General features: G+C 51.1%; 1 protein-coding gene across 4 annotated transcripts; it reads left to right on the top strand.

Moving 5' to 3' along the window:
- Positions 1 to 1,185: 1,185 nt before the first annotated feature.
- PLEKHF1 (pleckstrin homology and FYVE domain containing 1) lies at positions 1,186 to 8,307 on the top strand. 4 transcript variants are annotated; one of them, XM_053953246.1, is made up of 4 exons: positions 1,186 to 1,251; positions 2,943 to 3,085; positions 3,873 to 3,941; positions 6,020 to 8,307. In XM_053953246.1, exon 4 carries the CDS (start codon positions 6,032 to 6,034, stop codon positions 6,851 to 6,853), a length of 822 nt encoding a protein of 273 aa, XP_053809221.1. In that variant the 5' UTR covers positions 1,186 to 1,251; positions 2,943 to 3,085; positions 3,873 to 3,941; positions 6,020 to 6,031; the 3' UTR covers positions 6,854 to 8,307. The 4 variants fall into 4 exon arrangements, with proteins under 4 accessions (XP_053809221.1, XP_053809219.1, XP_053809222.1 ...); XM_053953244.1 differs by lacking the exon at positions 3,873 to 3,941; XM_053953245.1 differs by lacking the exon at positions 3,873 to 3,941 and having other exon boundaries at positions 1,209 to 1,251; positions 2,977 to 3,085.
- Positions 8,308 to 19,720: the final 11,413 nt, after the last annotated feature.

Genomic DNA, 19,720 nt, shown 5'->3' with positions numbered 1-19,720 from the left:
GGGGTTGTGTGACTGCACCTGGCAAGGGCCAGAGCTTGGCTCCCCTGCAGCACCTTCAGCAGTGCTGAGGGACACTCACAGCCTCTGCCCACCGACCCCACCACCCTCCTGGCACTGTCATGCAGGGGGGATGAGCGGGTGGGAGAGAGGAATGCAAAAGATTTCCCTGCAACGCCAATTTCGGTGTTAGTAGCTTGCTCTCTACACAAACGTCTGTAACAGTAATCACAAAAGTGGTTAGAAGATGTGATCCAAAGCTTGGGAGGAGGTCTGGTTTCTGTTTTGGACCAGTGTAATGTGTAGCTCTATTTATATCCCTCTTCTTAACTGTAAAACACCGGGGGTATTTTACACAGTACCGGGGGTATCTTTATACAATGTCATCCATGTGTAGCATTCTGCTCGATGGAATATACTGTGATTAGGGGGTGACGAAACTTGAAACTTAAAACTGCCAGCAAACTAAATACACTCAGTTATGCTGGTGGGGCCAAGTGGAGAGTGTGCAGGAGGGTGGTGGATGTTAGCAGGGCACACGCAGCTGTGGGACACACGCAGTCCTCCAGGACACGCACACATGGGGCACACGCAGAGCCGGGAGCACACGCGGCCCCACTCACAGGCAGGCACGGGGCACACGCAGACATGGGGCACACGCAGCCCCACTCGCAGGCAGGCACGGGGCACACGCAGACATGGGGCACACGCAGCCCCACTCGCAGGCAGGCACGGGGCACACGCAGACATGGGGCACACGCAGACATGGGGCACACGCAGCCCCACTCGCGGGCAGGCACGGGGCACACGCAGACATGGGGCACACGCGGCCCCACTCACAGGCAGGCATAGGGCACACGCAGACATGGGGCACACGCAGCCCCACTCGCGGGCAGGCATAGGGCACACGCAGACATGGGGCACACGCAGACATGGAGCACACGCAGACATGGGGCACACGCAGCCCCACTCGCGGGCAGGCACGGGGCACACGCAGACATGGAGCACACGCAGACATGGGGCACACGCAGCCCCACTCGCGGGCAGGCATAGGGCACACGCAGACATGGGGCACACGCAGCCCCACTCGCGGGCAGGCACGGGGCACTCGCAGCCCGCGGCAGCCCCGCCCGGCCCCGGGGCGCCCATTGGCCGCGGTGGCGGTGGGCGGGGAGCGGCAGCGGGGCCCGGCCCTGGAGCGGACGGAGCCGCCCGGCGCGGCCCGCGGGAGGGCTGGCAGGGGCCGGCCGGCAGGTACGGGGCGAGCGGGGGTTCGGCGCGGGGCTGAGGGGAGAGCCGGGAGGTTTGCGCTGCCGGGCCGCAGCGGGGGACGGGAGCGGTGTGGCGGCTCCGCTCCGCCCGCCGTGGGACAGAGCGGCGGCGTGGGGGGGCCGTGCGCGCCGCGGGGTTCGGCTCGGGAGCCCGCGGTGTGTGCTGCCCGTCCCGGGATCCCGCGGTGTGTGCTGCCCGTCCCGGGATCCCGCGGTGTGTGCTGCCCGTCCCGGGATCCCGCGGTGTGTGCTGCCCGTCCGGGGGTCCCGTCACGCCTGTGCGGAGCCTGCGGCCCGAGCGCTGCTCCAGGGTGGCGGGCGTGCTGGGGTTTTTAGAAGGGAGGGCGTGTTGGGGTTTTTAGAAGGGAGGGCGTGTTGGGGTTTTTAGAAGGGAGGGCGTGCTGGGGTTTTTAGAAGGGAGGGCGTGTTGGGGTTTTTAGAAGGGCCTCTGTAAGTTGCCAACTTTGCCCGTGTACGAAAACCCTGGGCACTGCTCCCGCTGCGGAGCTGTAAGCGGGACCCCGCTTGGGCCCTGCGCCTGTTCCAGAGGGGCACGCGAGCTCCCGGGCGCTGGGAGGGACAGGGAATTGTCGCCTCGCTCGGTGGCTCCCCCTCGGCAGCCAGCCCGTGTCTGTCGTTGTCACGAGTCCGGGGAGCGGGAGGTGCGGGCGGAATGCCTCGGGATGAGTGCAGGGACAGAGACAGGGGGGACGGACGGGTAAAGCTCTGCCTTGAGTTTCGTGGTTTTCCCCCTTCCTCCCTCCCTTCCTTCCTTCCCTTCCTCTGCTGCTTGGGCGCCTCTGAGCCTGGCTGGCACTTGCAAGAGCCACAACTGAGCTCAGGCTGCCAACAGCTGGGTTCGGTGGCATCAGTGTGAGCTCCTCAAAAGCCACTGCCCGGCCGTCCCCTTGCTCTGACCCTACACTGAGCAGCAGTGGCGAGAAGCTTGGCAGCTCAGTCAGTCCCTGTCCCACTGGAACTGGTGACATTCTTAAAGGCCTGATATGACAGCAGTCCCAAAATGTACATGTGCTGAATTGGGTTCCTCGTAAGCATGGCAGGAATGGGGTTACCAGAGCCTGTCCTCCTTACCCCAGCAGTTACATCATGCCAGGAAAGAGGGAGAAGCAAGCTGAAATGCCCTCAGGCAGGAAAAGGAGAGGAACTTTGTTCTTCTTGCTCTAAATGCCTGCTCGGGCAGCTGCCTCCTACTTACTGTCCTCGGTGAGCAAGAGCTTATGCCAGCCCTCTCTCCAGGAGCCATTTCTCAGAGCAGAGCAGAAAGAGGGAGTCAGGGAAAGCTGCAGAGAGGTGAGGCTCAGGGCATTTTCTGCTGGCAGCCCTCAGCAGTCAGATCTCAGAGTCATGGACCATCCCATGCGTGGTATGCATGAGGTATGCAGTGGATACCAAGGCTGTCAGTTCTGCCTGATGGCAGGAACGGAAGGATCAGGTAGAACAGCTCGCTGCCTCGGTACACCTAAGCCTTAGATACATACAGACTTGAAAAACATACCCCAGACTTGCTGACCCGTGAGCTTGAAATGCTGTGCCTGGCAGGCATCAACATGGCTGTTTATAATCACAAGTGAACAAGCGCTCATTGTTAAGTGTTGTGGCGTGCTTACTTCTGGAGTGGAGTGCCAAGCTGTATTTTTTTTTTCCTTTGAACAGTCATATTCACTGCATAGTATTTGATTACATGCAGAACCAGCAGATCTTGATGAAAAAAACAACCCCAGAATTCGCCATGCCAGAAACTTCTGTGAAAATCAGCATGCCAGAAAAACACATCTTGCCACCTTAATTTCAGCTGGGTAAGCTGCTGCTGCTACATGTGGTACATAGGCATATGTAGCACTTGCTAATAAGCACTGTGACCTGACATAGCAAACTTGAGCAAACAGGAAAAAAAACTTTTACCAAAATGAATAAAATAGATTAGACTTCATATCCTCACTTTGTTCCAAAGGGAGAGGTTCTCAGCTCCCAGGAAAGCAGACCATAGTAACACTCAGCAGCTATCTTTATTTACCAGATTCACAAAGTGCTTGCATTCCAAAGCCAAACTGTGGATTATTTGCAGTGAGTCACATTATTAACATGAAATTGGGTCTTATGTGGTCAGTCAAGCCGAGCACTGTGTGGAACTCAGGGCAGGATGGATCTGGCTTGTGGTGGGATGTGATGAGTCAGCCCCTCAGATGGCTGTTTCAGCCCCCATCTGAACAGGGAGCACACAGAGGGATAGAGTGAGTTGTCCAAGCCTAAAGGTAGGCACTGTAAGTCCCACTCCTACTATTTTTTTTTTATTATGTGTATGTGCTGTTCTCCAGACACTTATGCCTGAGGGGGAAGAGAGATGGGAGGAAAACATTCTGCTTTTGCAACCCACGAAAACTCCTTCAAGAAATACACTGGGCTAGAGCAGCCAACAATTTTAGTCTTAGCAGAGATTTTCCCATGACAGAATTGGCTTTTCTTTGGTTAACTCATGGTATTTTAACTAGGCAGCAAACCAGAGGGTGGAGGAGTAAGGACATACCTGCAGGTAGAAGTCTGATGTGTATTGAGGGCTCACCTTCAGCTTTTTTCACACTACAGGATTGTGTCCAGCAACTTCTCCTTTTGTTCCATGCAGTAAGTCCAAGAGCTTTCTGTGCAGGGACCCAGGTCAGTGCAACAGCTAAAGCTTTCACAGCAGCAGAGCTTACTCTCCTATTTTAAAACAAGCTTGGGGTTCCTGGCTCTTGCAGGCAAGGCCTTTATATCTGACAAAATATTCTAGCTACCACTGAAATCTGGTGTGCAGAGATCCCTAGAAATAGAGTCATGTCAAGGACCATGAGTTCTTGAGAGGCTGGGCCATGCTTCTAAACTACATAAAATGAAAGAGGTAGGCTAAGAGCTCCATAACCCAGAAGGATGAGGAAAGGAAAGGAAACTGGTGGGACTGCTTTGGTTTAGCCCATTTGGTGTTGCTGGTGCCAAAAGTTCTGGGCAGTATATTACTGCATTCACGGTCTTTGCACACCAAGGATCCCAAGCTGTAATTTGACTTTTTCCTTTATTATTTGTGTGTTTATCTTGCTCTTTCACAAAGAAACTCCTCAGCCAGGGATTTGTGGAGAGATCACTTCCCAGGATAGGTGAGAGTCTGGGTAACCTTACTCAGGGAGTTTGGTGCACGGTCATGGACAACAGTGTGCCCTGCCTGTCTGTTCTTTGGCCTAATTTGTGTATTTAAGAGGGACAGGGTAAAAACATGTGGTGCTTTTTGCAGCAGCACATCTCCTCTCCATGCACAGATCCACTCAGGCTGATGGATCCACGCTGGGAATGGAGGCTCTCTCCTCTCTGATGACGAGTAACAGATCCTTGGCCCAGCTGCTGCATGTCTGTGCCATGGCAGGGGGGTTGGGGAGTGGTTTCAGCCCCTGCTGCTGGGGGCAGCCCCTGGATTCCCCCTCTGGCTGCAGCCTGGCCAGAGCACTCAGTAAATGGCAAGTGCACACCCAGGTGAGCTGGGTACACCAGCTCTGCCCAGCTCCACCCAGTGCACTCCAGGGCTTTGAGGCCCTGAGCATTCACACCCTTCCCTCCAGCTCCAGGGGCACCCCGAGGAAGGCAGCTCTTCAGGAGCACTCAGCACTCCGTGCCTCTCAGTGAAAGCTTTTCCTGCAGGCTAGGGCACTCCATTTAGGTCTGCCATGGCTAGAGCTGTGTCCTGGCCTTGTGCCTTTTCACCCTAGAGAAGGAAGCTCTGGGAACTCGGAGGCATTGCCCGCTCTGTCTGCCAGATGGCTCAGCTGAGAGGTGCATGGTGTGCAGCAGCCTTCAGCAGCAGCTCTGTGGCTCCCCTTGCAGCACAGCAGAGGGGTGACTGGGGCTGAGGGGCAAGGGTAGAAGGTCCCCCACGCACATATTGTCATCCTCCCCTTCCCTCCAGCCTCCTTGGCAGCAGGGGCTCTGGGCAAGGAGCACAGGATACCAGTGGAGAGCAGCTCTGCATGAGTGCTTCCAGGAGCCATCAGCAGCAACCGGGATAACAACACATGGCCCTGTGACCTGCCTTGTGATGGCTGAGCTACCTCTCTGCAGCAGGAAATGACTCACATTCCCATGCCCAGCTGGCCTTGGGGCAGCACCCTCCAGCCTGGAAGGGGCAGTGAGAAAATCCACTTGCAGGGAGCATCTCCCTCACTGCAGACTGCCAAGGGCAAGCAGCTGCTTTTGCTTCGGGGCTACCCTTACCTGGGTTTCCTGTTAGAACAAGGCACAGCACAATGTCAAACCCCCAGGTGGTGGGAGGAGGAGGGTGCAGAGCTGTGGGAGAGATGAGTGTGCTGCATTCCACTTCCTCTCAAGCAGAGCTCACAGGAGGCTTGCTCTCAAGACCCTTTAATGCAGATCTATGGATCTGCATAAAATCAGGCTCAGACCAAGCAGCTTTCTTTTCTAAGGACACACAGGGAGCCCGGTAAAAGCACAACCAGGAAGACCTGGCTCTGTCTTCAAGGGCTTCCATTGCTGCAAATTGAACCATCCCAGTACAGCCTGGGCTGTTGTAAAATGAGGTCAGAAAGTTTGAGGATTTTATTTAGAAAGGTAACAAACTAAAGCGAGGAGTGCCCATGAGATTACCTGTAGCCTCAGATTGCATTAGGAGCATCTCAGCTGTGCATGCACTGGCCACTCACCTTCACCCTGGTGCAGTTTGACCACTTCCCTCTTTGTTTTCCTCTCTTCAGGGTGAGCTGGAGATGGTGGACCACCTTGCAAACACCGAGATCAACAGCCAGCGCATTGCTGCCGTGGAAAACTGCTTTGGGGCTTCTGGGCAGCCCTTAGCCTTGCCGGGCAGGGTCCTCCTGGGAGAAGGGATTTTAACCAAAGAATGCCGCAAGAAACCAAAGCCTCGCATATTTTTCCTTTTCAACGACATCCTCGTCTACGGCAGCATCATCATCAACAAAAGGAAGTACAACTCCCAGCACATCATCCCCCTTGAAGATGTCACTTTGGAGATGCTGCCAGACACCTTGCAGATGAAGAACCGCTGGATGATTAAAACCTCCAAGAAGTCCTTTGTAGTTTCCGCAGCCTCCCTCACGGAGAGGAAGGAGTGGATCAGCCATCTGGAGGAGTGCATCAAGCACCTGCTGACCAAGACGGGCCGGCAGCCCTGCAGGGAGCCCGCGGCCCCCTGGATCCCAGACAAGGCCACGGACATCTGCATGCGCTGCACGCAGACCAAGTTCTCCACGCTCACCCGCAGGCACCACTGCCGCAAGTGCGGCTTCGTGGTGTGCGCCGACTGCTCCAGGCAGAGGTTCCTGATGCCCCGGCTGTCCCCCAAGCCCCTGAGGGTCTGCAACCTGTGCTACAGGCAGCTGCTGGCAGAGAAGAAGAAGGAGGCAGAGGCGGATCGGAGGCAGCCGGAGCCGATCCACTCTGCCATCCAGGGCTACGAACCCTCCAGCGGCGATGACAGCGACAGGTCTGACGATGAGAAAGCTGAGCAGTGGCCAGCAGACACAGAGTTTTATACCTCACAGGTATCCTGGTCATCTTTCCACAGCTGACCTCCCTGGGAGCTGGTGGTGTTTACACACTGGGAAGCCAACGTCTGGCCTCCAATGCGTGTCTTTCTCAATGTCTTCTCTGAAGGCTGTGCCTAGGAAGGTGGATCTTGGCTCCTGTGTGTGGTGTCAGAGCTGAGACAAGGTTTCCCCTCTGAGAACGTCTCATATGATGTGAGCACAGAGAGAACAGCTCAGTGAAGAGCACTGAGGACTGGGGCAGTGCCCTGTGGATCAGTCTTGACCAAATGAGCTCACCTTCAGTGCCTTATTCTTCCTCTCTGCTAAAACATTTCTTGTTTGAAATGTTTTGAGATTGGCTCTTGGGGGGAAAAGGAGCATGAAATCCCAGAGTTGAACACATTGGCCTGCTCACCATGTGTTCCTCTGTCACAGCAAGGACCACTCTGGATGTCACTTTCCATGAGCATTCTGAGATTCTCACTGCAAGTGTGCCAGCCTGAGGGAATAGCTGCTCATGCCTGCACAGTACGGCCAGCACCGGATTCCCTGTCTTCTCAAGGCTGGGAACGCTAAGAGAATGGTACTTTGAATGCAGGGAGCTTGTGTGGGGCTCAGTGTGAGCAGCCCTAGCAAAGCACTGGAGCATCCACTCTCTCACATGGAAAGAGGCCATGCCAGTGGTACTGGGCTAGGAGGAGGAAGGAGAGGGGAAAGGGACAGGGAAAATTACACTGAGCAGTGAAATACAGAGGGAGTGAGGTACTGCAGTTCACTCACTTGAGCGCAGAGCCCAGATCTCAAACACAAGCAGTTGTACCAGATTGCTAGAAACTTGAAAATCTCAAGCCTATCAGGTAAAAAGACAGCCCAGGGAAGACTTGTTAAAAGTCTGTAAAAATCCAGGAAAAAGCCTCAAATTAAGATCCTGTGAAGTACAGCACTTCAGCTTTCCCTTGCCTCCTGGGCTGCTGCCCAAGGCATCAGATTCTCACTTGTGGGCTCACCTCCTGCCTCATCAGTCTCACAAGTCCAAAGTTAAGGTCCTTTATGTACTTCAAGGATGGGAGCCAAAGACTTTACTTGAGATCAACTTTAAAAGTTCAAATTCAGTTAGAAACGAACTGTGTTTATTCAAGTATTCTATCATAATGTAGTGTGGGAGTAAATATAGAGGAAATCAGACAATAGCAATTGTTTTGCAGCAGACATTTCTACAAACTCCATTACTTTTAGTATATTTTTGTATTGTGTATTTTGTGGTCTGGAAAAGCAACATGGCTGGGAATACACTGCCAATGTTGTAAAATGTTTCTGTACCACGAAACAATGCACGAAAGCAGTGCATTGCTTGACAAGTGGCCATGTGTTTTTTTAAATTTCTGTTCAAGATAATTATTCTTACTATCTTTTATAAACTGCTACTGTTCCAGTGAATTTGTATCACTTGACTGTGTGTGAATAAAGATATGGCCAACAGAAAGGAGCCAGGAAAACAGGACAATAAAGCATATTATTATTGAACAAGGGTCTTAACAAGAGCTGGGATCCAGGCCTGGCCAGCCCAGCACAAGTGGTGACTCCTCAGCTGTGGGGAGACTGCTCTGGTTTCTATTTACTGCTTGAAGGTAAGGGCATCAAATCTGATGCTTCCTTTCTATTTATACCATGTTGTTGTCTGACAGGCTTTCCCCAAGTCTCCTGCAATCCCCTGCAGTAGTCTGTATTAACTGGAACGGTATTTTTCCGGTGGGGACATAGCTCAGAGTGGGCCAGCAAACCTTATGACCTAAGCAGATGTTTTTGGGCTTTAAAGCAATAAGTACACCGAGTTCTGTTTTTTCCATCTCTCTCCAGGCTTAGTTCCTAACTCTGCACAGCAGTGATTGTTTTTACAATGCCTCCCACCCACCAGAAGGGTGTACATGCTATGCAAACAGAAAATGACCTTAAAAATAAACAGCCATTAGCTGTTCATGAGCCAAAAATAGTCCAGCTGCTGAATCTGCATCCAATCAGAAATGTACTGAAGTTTGGAACCTAATCCTTAGTTCTGTTAGAGATCAGCTTACTTTGTGTGTTCAAAGGTCTTTCTACTGCCAGCCCCAAAAGACCTATGAACTGCTTTTATGCTCTAATGAGGGACAGGCATGCCTCTAAAGAATGCCTTCTTGGTGAGGAAAATTTTTTCTTAATCACAGCAGGGGAAAAAAGTCAGAAAAAAACAAACAAACCACCAAAAACAACCCAGCCCCTTTTTCTGATGCATACTGCTCATGGTTCTTGGAGAAACGCACACATCTTCCACCAACTGGAAGCCCCAGGAAACCAAGCAATTCTTAAATTTTAAATGTCTATGGTAAAAGGATCATGCCCAGGAAAACATGGGGAAATTTAAATACAGCCTCTCCCCCACTTCCTGAACTTCTGTTGCAGAGCTCAGCACTGGGATTAGAGCCCGGGGCTCCTGGCTTCTGGCCTGCTGAACACATGGGTTTTAAATCACAGGCTGTGTGCTGTTACAGCCCAGCCTGCAGTTTTCCAGCCTGATTCTATCTCAAGAGCATTAATAGGGCATTTCCTGATAGTTTGTGCTCTTTCTATTTTAGCTAAATAAAGGCCTTACCAGAGATTCATTCCAGCCTGCAGCCCCACGTGGGCAGGAAGAGCAGCAGCTCCAGTGCTCACCTTGGGAAACATCTGCAGGTGGAGGGTTTGTGGGGTCACAGCCTCCTCCTGAAGGGTTCCCAGACATGAACTATGGGGGTCATGTGCCAGAAGAGGTTCCTTGCTCAACCCCTGCCTGAAGGCGTCACAGCCCAAAGGGCACAGCAGGGTGAAGGTGTCCCCATTGCACACCATCCTCTTCTGCTCTCCAAAGTTGATTAGAAGGGGAGGAAGAGGATGGCACTGGTGCAACAGCCAGTCATGAAAGCTTAAGAGAAGGTAGTGGGGAGATTTGCTCTGCAGATAAACTGAAAGGATCAAAAAGGTTCAAGGAAAGCTGTGTGTTCTGCTGTCCAAAGGCACAGCTCAGGCACACACCAGCTCCAGCACAGTGCTGACTCAGCATTCACAAGCACTCAGGAGGGAGAAGTGAGCCAGCTGCTCTAACCGGGTCTTGCTTCCAGTTACTCAAGCACTCAGTTTCTATCCAAGCTGGATTTCTGGCTCTGCCACAGCTCACAGCCTCTTCCAACTCACTACTGCTGCAAGGCAGTTTCTCATTTTCCTCACTCTGCCTGGTTTTTGATTAGGAGGAGGAACTGAGGAGTACACACGGGTCCCAGCTGCTCCTGAGCTGTAAAGTGGTGTCTCCTATGAAAAGTCCAGGCTTCTGTTTCTCACCCTTTCTGCTCCAGGCCATGGACCTTTAAGAATGGTGCTGGCAGGAAGGAGATGTTACACTGCTGTCCCATCCATGGTGGACACAAAACAGCTGCAAGAAACCCTTGCCCAAGACCTGTGTGCTGGAGATGGTGTCCAGCGCCCCCAGAGAGGAGCACAGGCTGCACACCAGGGTGTAAAGCACTGCAGGGCAATACCAGCCAGGTCTGCTTTATGTTACATGTCACAGGCAGGAACAGCCCCAGTGCCATGCAGGTGTATGGGAAGGGAGCCTGTGACCTGGTTGATAAAACCTCCACATGCAGCCAGTGCTGTGGTCCTGTGCTGCAGGTGGAGGAGAGGGGGCAGGCAGGGAGGTGCTGTGAAGTGCTGGTGAACCCCCAGCAACACCAAAGCTGGCATTTGACATCAGTTCCACTGAGAGCCAGAAATGCAAAGAAGCAATGAGCAGGTTTTTTGTAAACCTCTTATGGAGAGTTTCACAGCCCAGAGCAAGCTACACAACCTCCCAGTCTGTTACTGTAGGGAGGGGGGAGAAAAAGGAGAAGGGCAGCTAGAGAAAAGGTTTTACTTTAGCAAAGCTCCAGTGTGCAGCACCTCCTGTTGCACACACCCTGGGGCAGAGCATCTGCTGCTGGCAGCCAGCCTGCTACCTGTGATCCTGCTGCCCAGACTGCTCCATGCAGCAAGGGATTGCTGAGCTTTGGCCAACCTCTCCTTTTTTAAATCATAAAACACAATGTGTTTTGGTGACAGCCTATGGAAAAAATGGATTTGAGAAGGAAAAAGCATTAACTCAAGGCCAGACACATCTCTTTCCCTCTAACAGCAACAAGAAAAAAAAAAATCACACATTTTTTTATAGGAAGAGTTACACATAAGGTAAAACCAGAGCTTTAGTGGCTTCACATAGAAAGGATTTCCAGCGTGCTTTCAGGAGTGCCCCTCACAGGCATCCTCAGGTGGCTCAAACAGCTCCAATAGCCGGGTGAGCCCAGAGCCCAGAGCCACCAGCACCCAGCTCGCAGCTTCCTGGCTTCCATCAGAGCCTCTGGCTTGATGAGTGCTCAGCAGCAAGTTCCAGGCCAACTAACCTGAGTCTCTAGATCCTCCCCAAAATGTCCTTGAGCACACCCGTTTCGTGTTTGAGCAGCCCCTATGGGTGTGCATAGCCTGGCTGTGCACACCCTGTGACCAGCCCTGCTCCCCAGCACCCAGTGCCAGCCCTCTGGGGCTGGGCCCACAGCAGCCTCCCCTGCACAGCTCCCTGGGCAGCGGGGAGCCTCACACCACCTGCAGGGCTGTCTCCTCTCGGGAGAGGCTGCCTTGAGGGGCTGGGCAGGATCCAGCTCTCCCCCGACACACTCCCAGCACAGCTGTGTGTAGGGCCCGGGGAGCAGAGGCAGCAGTGACGCTGTGCATTGACCCTGCTGCACAGGGCCCTCTGCAGCACAGCTCTCTGCTGGGGCCCAAGGAGGGCAGACGCCTCCCCCCAGACCTCAGCAGAGGTGCCTGCTGTCAGGCACACCCGTCCCACGGGGTGTGAGGCTGCAGCTGCATTTGTCCACTCTCCAGCACCGGGCTGGAGGCAGATACAGCCCCTGCAGGCTGAGCAGGCCCCTCTGTCTGTGCTGGTCCCACAGGCACCCGGGATGTCACACCGCAGCCATCTGTCTGCAAGGCAACAGCTCTGATGATGAGAGGCTCTGCAAAATCCACTGGCAAAAAGCTGTTAATCTGGGGAGGATGACAAATGGAGGCTGTCACACTTGGCTACTTCAGGACTTAACAGTACTGCTGCTGCTCCCTATAGTACCACATTTGGAGGCGTGTTACCTCCAGGAAAACGGGATCTGGAATGCAGCTGGTGTAGCCCTGGAGCAGGGGCAGCCCTTTCAGCACACCCTGGAGCCTAAGGACAGCCCTCTGGAGCAGCAGCAAGTAAACACCCTCCCACCAGCTGCCATCCTCCCTCTCTCCTCAGGGACACTCAACAGCCAAAGCCCAGCCACAGCTGTGTCACACAAGGGATCCAAAAGGATGTGTTTGTTGCTTGAGACCTTACAAGTTAGAGCTCCACAGAGCTTCCCCACATTTCAGCACCCTCACCCTTTGGGAGAACCATCTGGGCAGTGCAGGAAGAGTGGGGGAGCCCCCAGCACTGGAAATGCTGCTCCCCTTGGGAACCGGGGGAAGAGTCCTGTGCTGGAAGCTGGCAGAGGGGCTGGTCATTGCCCAAGCACAAGCAACGCAGCACCCTGGACACAGATTTTGACAGGCTGCTCCAGAACAGATGTGGCTTTAACAGCTCTGTGGAGGCTCGTCACCTCCTGTCCAGCTCTGCCTCCCACTCAGAGCACTGGAACTTTCTCCTCCTGCTCTTCTTCCCCACCAGAACTTGCTTCTGAAGGCTGCATTTTCCTGGGGCCAGCTCATCCAGCTACACTGGGACAAGGCTGCAGTGAGCAGGGCCTCCCTCCCAGCTGTACCAGCAGAGACTTCCTGGCTGCACGTTTAGCAATGACAGCAAGACAGGGGAAGAGAAGGAGCTTGTTTAATACATAAAAAAATATATATAGAGAGAGAGAGAGAGAGAAAGAGAGAGAGAGTCTGCAAAACAAAGCAACAGCACAATATCTTAATATAAATTCCACTTTAAAAGGGTGTGAATAAAGATTTCCCCCTTTAAAATTATGGCCTAGTGTTTTGGGTTCTAGTGGCTTGAAGACATTTTCTCTGTGGTGCAAGTAATAAAGGCATTTGGTTTAATTTTTAAGATGATATTGCAATTTTGAGATAATGAAGTAACTGATTACAACTGATGGACCTGGAGAGGTCAGGTCCTCTGTTTAATCACTTATTTGTACATGGGAAAGCAGTGAGAGAGGAAGGCTCCACTCTTGAGCAGAATAAAAGACACAAAGGCAAATGGGCAGGTCTTCCCTAGCACAGGAAACCCCTTTTGTACAACACAGAAAATGCCATGCTTTTTTCAGAGGGTGATTGCTTTGGCAGTTCCTGCATTGGGTTTTACTCACAGTAGCACATGTGTTGGCACAGCACTGCAGGAATTGGGAGAACATGAAAGCACTCTTACTAACCCAGAGCCAGATCACCTATCCCAAAATCATGAGGGACAGCATTGAAGAGGCACCTACAAAGCAATACTGCTGCTGCTCTAGTCTCTTGTCAGCCTGGTGAGAAACCTGTGGAGGCAGTAGCTGGTGTGACCAGTCCTCACTCAGTCTGCCTAATCACCGCCTGAACACATTTTTGTTTTGGCACTTGGAGCATCCTGTGCCAATTAGCTGCACAATTCCCTGTCACACTGTGTGAACAAGCACTTCCCCTCACCTCTGCCAGTTCAGGGGGTGCACCCTGCCTTCTATAGCACAGTATTGTTCCTCCTATTCAGCTCTGTGCCAGTCACAGCTGTGACAAAATCTCCCCCATCAGTGCCTTTTCCAGGTGGAAGAGTTACAAGCAGCCCATCTCTCATTACACAGGTGCCCTCCCCTACAGTGTTACCCTTCTCTGTATCCTTCCCAGTCCTGCAATGCCCTCTTTGGCTCCAAAAGGACAAACACCAGTGGACCAAGCAGGCTGCACAGACTATCCAAGATGGGGCAGCTACCTGGATTTGTTCAATGACCTAACTACATTTACTTCTTGGTTTCCTTTCCCATCTGCCCTAACCTTCCTGTTGCCTTCTGACTCACTGCTGAGCACTGAGCTTGTGCTGTCAGAAATCTGTCCAGTGACCTCAAGCTCCTTCCTGGGAGAAAACAGGTCAGCACTGTGTAGTCAGGGTTACCCTCGGTGGCACCAACATACAGGGTTCTGCTGACTGCAGGCTCAATGTTTGCAGCTGCTGGCAGGCACTGGGATGCTGTGGGAAGGTGGCTTTGCTGCCCAGTAAGGTTTTGAAATCTTGCAGATAAAGCAGAGCATCCCCTCTATTCCTCACCGTGGCAGCACAGCACAGCGTGACCTTGTTTTCCTTTGCAACCAGTACACACTGGTAAGTAACCATCCTGTTCTTAGAACACAGCAGCAGCACGGAGCTGGGGCTCTTGGGCCAAGCCCAGCAGTGCCTGGGTTTAACTCACGAGCACTGGGACTGCATCCTCTGGGCAGGGTTGGGAGATGGTGTGGCTGAAAACGGAGCTGCTGCAAAACACTGCAACCACATCGTCAAACACTTGGCATGTGCAGCTTTCCACGAATATCCGAGCTTCCCAAAGACCAGCCCAGGCTAACCAAAGGACATGGGGCAGCTTTGAAGCTGGCTCTGCTGTTGGGGTGTGAGCAGCCAGTAGCTGGTTAATTGATTTCCTGAGTGCTATCTGCAGACACCATCCAGTTTTGGTCTATTGCATAACAGTACAGCACGATTACCTTAGGCACAACACAAATACATACCTTTGTCACAAGGCAGCTTAATTAGTTAGCAAGAGTAGAGCACTTTGAAGACGTAAAGCACTATAAGAGTGCTCCTTATTATCCTCGCTGGTACTTATCATTAGTGGCACGATGTGAAGGCTAATCTTCACCCCATACACACCAGGGACGTGCTGCTGCCATTGTCAGCAGCCCCAGTCCCACAGCACCAGGTTGAGGACATGAAAGTCCAAAATTAGAATTAGACTCAGCGTCAGCACAGGCTCCTGCAGAGTTAAACCTGAGACAGCAGAAAGCCTCAAGCATGCAGGCAGCTGCCAGGCTGTTCACTGTGGTTATGGAACAAATATTTTTATACACAGATTCCTGAAGAGAATGGCTGGGAAAAAACATGCAAGCCCCTTTTATGGAAGCCAGCAAAATCAGATCCAGCAGCCTTCCCCACCAGCACCCTAGTTAGCCTTTTATTACTGACTTTGTTCCTGCACGAGCCATTAATAAACTGCAGTTTGGTCAAAGTCTGCTGCATGAATTGTGGCTCACAGACAGGCACAGAGCAGGCAGCTGATTCCTAGTGATACTTCAGCAAGTATTCTGCTACAATCTACTATTTTCTGGACCATTTTGCCCTATCCCGTTTTGTTGAGTAACCAAGCATTTGCTTTTGCACCCCATCCGTCTCTCCCTCTCAAGCCTGAATATTACATTCAACTTTTGTGCCTTTTGTACCCTTCACTGCTCTAGAAGGGAGCAAGTTTATAACTTAGGATTTTGAAAAACTGGTTACGTAGGGCTTAAAATTTACCTGTAAGAGCAAGGTAGAAAAGTGAGATGGCTCCCTCATTTTTGCCCGGAAAGAGGAGGATTTGTAGAGCCGGAGATGTTTGGGGAAGTGCAGATAGCAGTCAAAAATCTGAGCTGCCCTGGGCTCCTTTCTTGTAGAAAACTTCCATCAGTATCAAACAGAATTGTCTGCCAGGGAGAGGGCAGAAATGGAGAGGAAATATCCATTGGGCAGTTAGCTGGGTGAGAACAAAAACTAATTTTGTGACTCTACACCAATATCAGAAGAATGAGTTTACCTTCACTCAGGACAGGCTTTACCCACTTCATAAGGAGAGGCAGATCTCCTCCAGCTGTGAGGGACTGCCAGCACCTGGGGAGGTATAGGTGAGGCTAAACACACACCTGCACTGGCTCCATGGTCTCTCCTACTGCAAACACTCAGGTCTCTGTAAATGTTCAGGAGCTGATTCTGACTTTCCAATTGTTTTGCCTTAACATCTCAGCACAAGGAGCTGCTCAGGGAGCTGCAGCAGGGTCAGGTAAAAATAAGAGCTTCAAAGCTTTTTTGAATGAACCCAAATTGCAAAGATTATTCATCATATCTCACTGACTCATACCAAAATAACAAACCCTTCATTCTGTCTTCAGATTATATGTACAAAGTAATCTGAGAGTGCTCTACTCCAAAGCAGCATGTCAGAGTACAGGACAGATTTAATTTCACCCTAATTCACTCCTGCCTACTGAAGCTGAGCAGGGAATAAGGAACACAAAACATTTGCATCCTGCTAGACACTCCTGTACACGGTCTAATTAGTTAAGGTCAAACATCAGTGTAAGTCTTTCACTCCCCTGCCACAAAGAAAGCAGCTACATTTCAAAACTTAGCAGTTTCTTCTTTGTCCTGATTGCTGTGAACCTCTGCTAACATTTATTACATTCCTTCTTTGATGCTCATGTCCTGACTGCAGGATCAGAGATTGGTTAGCTACAGAACAGTGCTATCACATTTCTATAACACATCATTTCCTACTGATAGATTACAAAGTGTTTAACAAAAAGCACATTCAGGATCTAGATGGGAAGTTACTCAAGGTCACCCAGGAAACAAGCAGAAGAGCCAGAGAAGGTGACACTTCTTCTGAGGCCCAGCAGAATGGCTTGCCTGAAAGCCAGGCTGCTTTCCCTGCTGACAGCTGAAGGCTGAGCTGGTGTGAAAGATGAGCAGTGACTCGGAGGAAACTGCAAAGGTACAGGTGTCCAAATGCAGTGTCTGTACCGAGTGTTGAAAGCTGTAATGTTCATGTTAAATTCTTCCTGCTGAACAGCCATCCAAAGAAATTAATACCTTCATTTTTGCAGACTTCAGAATAATTTTATATATTTACCTCGTAGGCTGTTCTGGAATTCATAAATCACACTTAATGAGAAGTATTAGCCCACACTTACTGCAATTACATGATGAATGTTTGATTTCTGGCTTACAGCCTGAAAAATACATAGATTTCTGTGATCTCTAGAAAGGTAAAGATGAAACCTCATGTTTTAATTAGGGGCTAATAGCTTTAGTTCACTTCAATGCAAAGGGCTTTGGTTTTTTAAAAGCTTTCTAACCCAGCTGAAAGGCTGCTACTCAATTAGTCTGGAGTTATACATCAGCTTATCAAGCAGTGACAGCCTAAGCTACTGCTTTCTGTGTAAGAGCTTTTAGTTGGGGGAAAAACGCATTGCTTTTACATCCTCTGGCTGCACCAGTGCTGCCAAACTGCTGATGAAGACTGAGCTCAGCAGGTCCTGCCACTGCAGCTACACAGGATCAAACCCTGAGCCTGCCCCTGAGTCACCAGGGAGCACTGCTGGAGCTGCTGCCACTCTGCAAGGAAAAAAACGTGAAAATTTCATCTCCACATGAATCTGCACAGTTTTGAACAGGAGTATTAATTTTGGAATAAGTGATTGGAAATGTGTGTATGTGAAAGCAGCAGAACAATTAACAGAGAGGCCTCTCTGGATAGTGAAGGATGCCATTCCATCAAATGGAGGATTCACTCCTGCTGTCCAGCCCCACAGGGCCCCACACTGGTGAGAACACAGCATGGGCAGCACCTGAACAAGACCTGCACTGACAGCAGGACCGTCACAGAAGTTTCAGGAAACCACATATGCCATCCTTCTGTCAGCCCAACAGGCCAAGGGGCTCACAGGAAGGCAGCAGCAGTAGGATATGAAAGATCCTAAAGGAAAGAAAATATTTGTCCAAAAAGTTAGCTAATCATTGACAATCAAGAAGAACCAGGAGATGGAGGATGAGTCAAATGCTCACTTCATGTACATAAGCAAACCTGGACAGACTATCTGAGCAGGTATGCCATGAGAATATAGCTGTGTAAAATCAAATTGCTTAATGGCTTTAAATATTACAATCCTCTTCCAATAACCTTCCAGTGAGTTTTGTAGCCCTAATTTCCCACAAACCAACCAAAGTGAGAAAAAGCATGCTTATCTCCATTGGGTTGCAATCATCAGAGGGGTGTCATCCGAAAGAAATGTGGACACACACTCTGGGTGTCAATAGCTTTATGCTACGTGTGCTAAACAGAATTGTGCCTCAAAAGAGCAGCTATTCTGGCCCACCCAGCCCTCTGAAGCACAGGGTTTCCTCCCTGAAGAGGCGAGTGTTAGTGGCAGCAGGTGATGGCAGTCATTCCACCCCAGCCGTGCCCCACACGCTGGAGCACACTTGGCAGGAGCTGTAAATTGTGACCTAGGAGAAGAGCTGTGCCAGGGCACAGCAGCCTGTAAGCAGGCTGCAGCCCGTAGTACCACACCCCACACTGCTGGAACGGTCTGAGAGGACACTGAGAAACAAACACTGACAACACGCTGGTGTGGCACACCCCGCTGTTACTGTCGCTCAGCTCGCACAGCCCCCCAGCACCAGCCGGGCGCTGTCCTCACCCCCTCACAGCACAGCAGCTGGTGGGGAAGCGGGGTGAGGGTCCTGGGGCATCCAGCAAACCATTGCTGCAGGAGAACACTCGGCCTCCTTCACAAAGCAGCTCTCCAGCTGCTCGGGCCCGCGGGCAGGGCAGGCAGCAGCCCCCAGGGGAACTCGGCCCACGCTGGCCTGGGAAGGAAGGACAAGGACAGCCGTGTGTGCCCCTGTACGGGGCAGCCCGGCCCCCTCCTGCCAGCGGCCCTGCGGAGCGGCTGCTCCGGGAACCCTCTGCCCAGCAAAGCCCTCTGCAGGTGTGGCTGTGCAGCCCTGCAAGGAGGCAGGCTGGCCTTGTTGTTTAATGTCCTTGAATGCTTAATCCCTGTTGCTTTTCATGCTGCCTAAGAGGTGAGAGAGGACGTGACAAATACGATGTGAACAGGCTGAGCCAAGAACCACCTTCCTTTGTAGGGCACAAAGAAATGCAGCCCTCCAGGCAACAAACTCCTCACTGGCTTGCCAGTTCCACCGTGGACAATCTGCCTTTGCAAACCGGCTGCTGCTCAGCTCACAAAATCCACTTGTCCCTTAGTAATCGAGAAGTAAACTGCCCTCCTCTGTCTGATTCTGTATTTTCTCACTGTAATTAAATGTGACATGCAGCTGCAGTAAATATTTGTGCTGTCACAGCTCACATATGATAATCACCAAAGAGCCAACTTCTGCAGGGAATGCATATAAATTCTAGTCTAGGCTGTAGCTGGGCTGGTATTTTTAGTCTAACACAAATTTACTAAAGCTAGAAATTAGACAGAGTAAGAGTAAAAAAAGAAAGCAACCTTACTTTTCATAGAAAAAGGTAACTAACTAACTCTGTTACCCAGATACTGAGGCAGCCTTGAGAGGCTGAGTTTAAGAATTAATCTAATTGCCACTAGATGGCACATCTCATTTGCTAGTCTGTATCTGAATTCAGGACTGCCTTTTATAAAAGCATGTATATTCCCTGTTCTTGCTAACAAAATACTTTGTGGTGCTTTCTATTTTGAAATCAGAAAGCTTACCAAATTAAAAAAAAAAAAACCAACAAAAAAACTTTTAACTAAAAAATACACCATCTGCCAGTGAAAACCTAGCTTGATTCTGTCACATCTACAACCAAACCAGGTTAATAACCAGCATCACAAATGGTTTCTTTCTATAAATATGTACATCTCCCCATAGTGACTCTTTCAGCTGCTTCCCAAAGCTGCTGGCACTATGTTACCTCGTTTCCCAGGCAATGGCTGTGCCTCACAGTCAGCCTGGACACTATGCAGCTGGAATGGATTTCAGAAGGTGCCATCCCCTACCTGTGTCTGTTTCCAACACCAGCAAGGGCTGCAGTGGAGGACAGCCCTGTCTCTACCAAAGAACAGCAAGAGATGGATATTAAAACA

Source organism: Vidua chalybeata, chromosome 11 (genome assembly GCF_026979565.1).
Source record: "Vidua chalybeata isolate OUT-0048 chromosome 11, bVidCha1 merged haplotype, whole genome shotgun sequence".
In the NCBI taxonomy this organism is placed as follows: Eukaryota; Metazoa; Chordata; class Aves; order Passeriformes; family Viduidae; genus Vidua; species Vidua chalybeata.
Note: the sequence above shows the minus strand (reverse complement) of the source record. Positions and strands in the feature narration are given on the sequence as shown.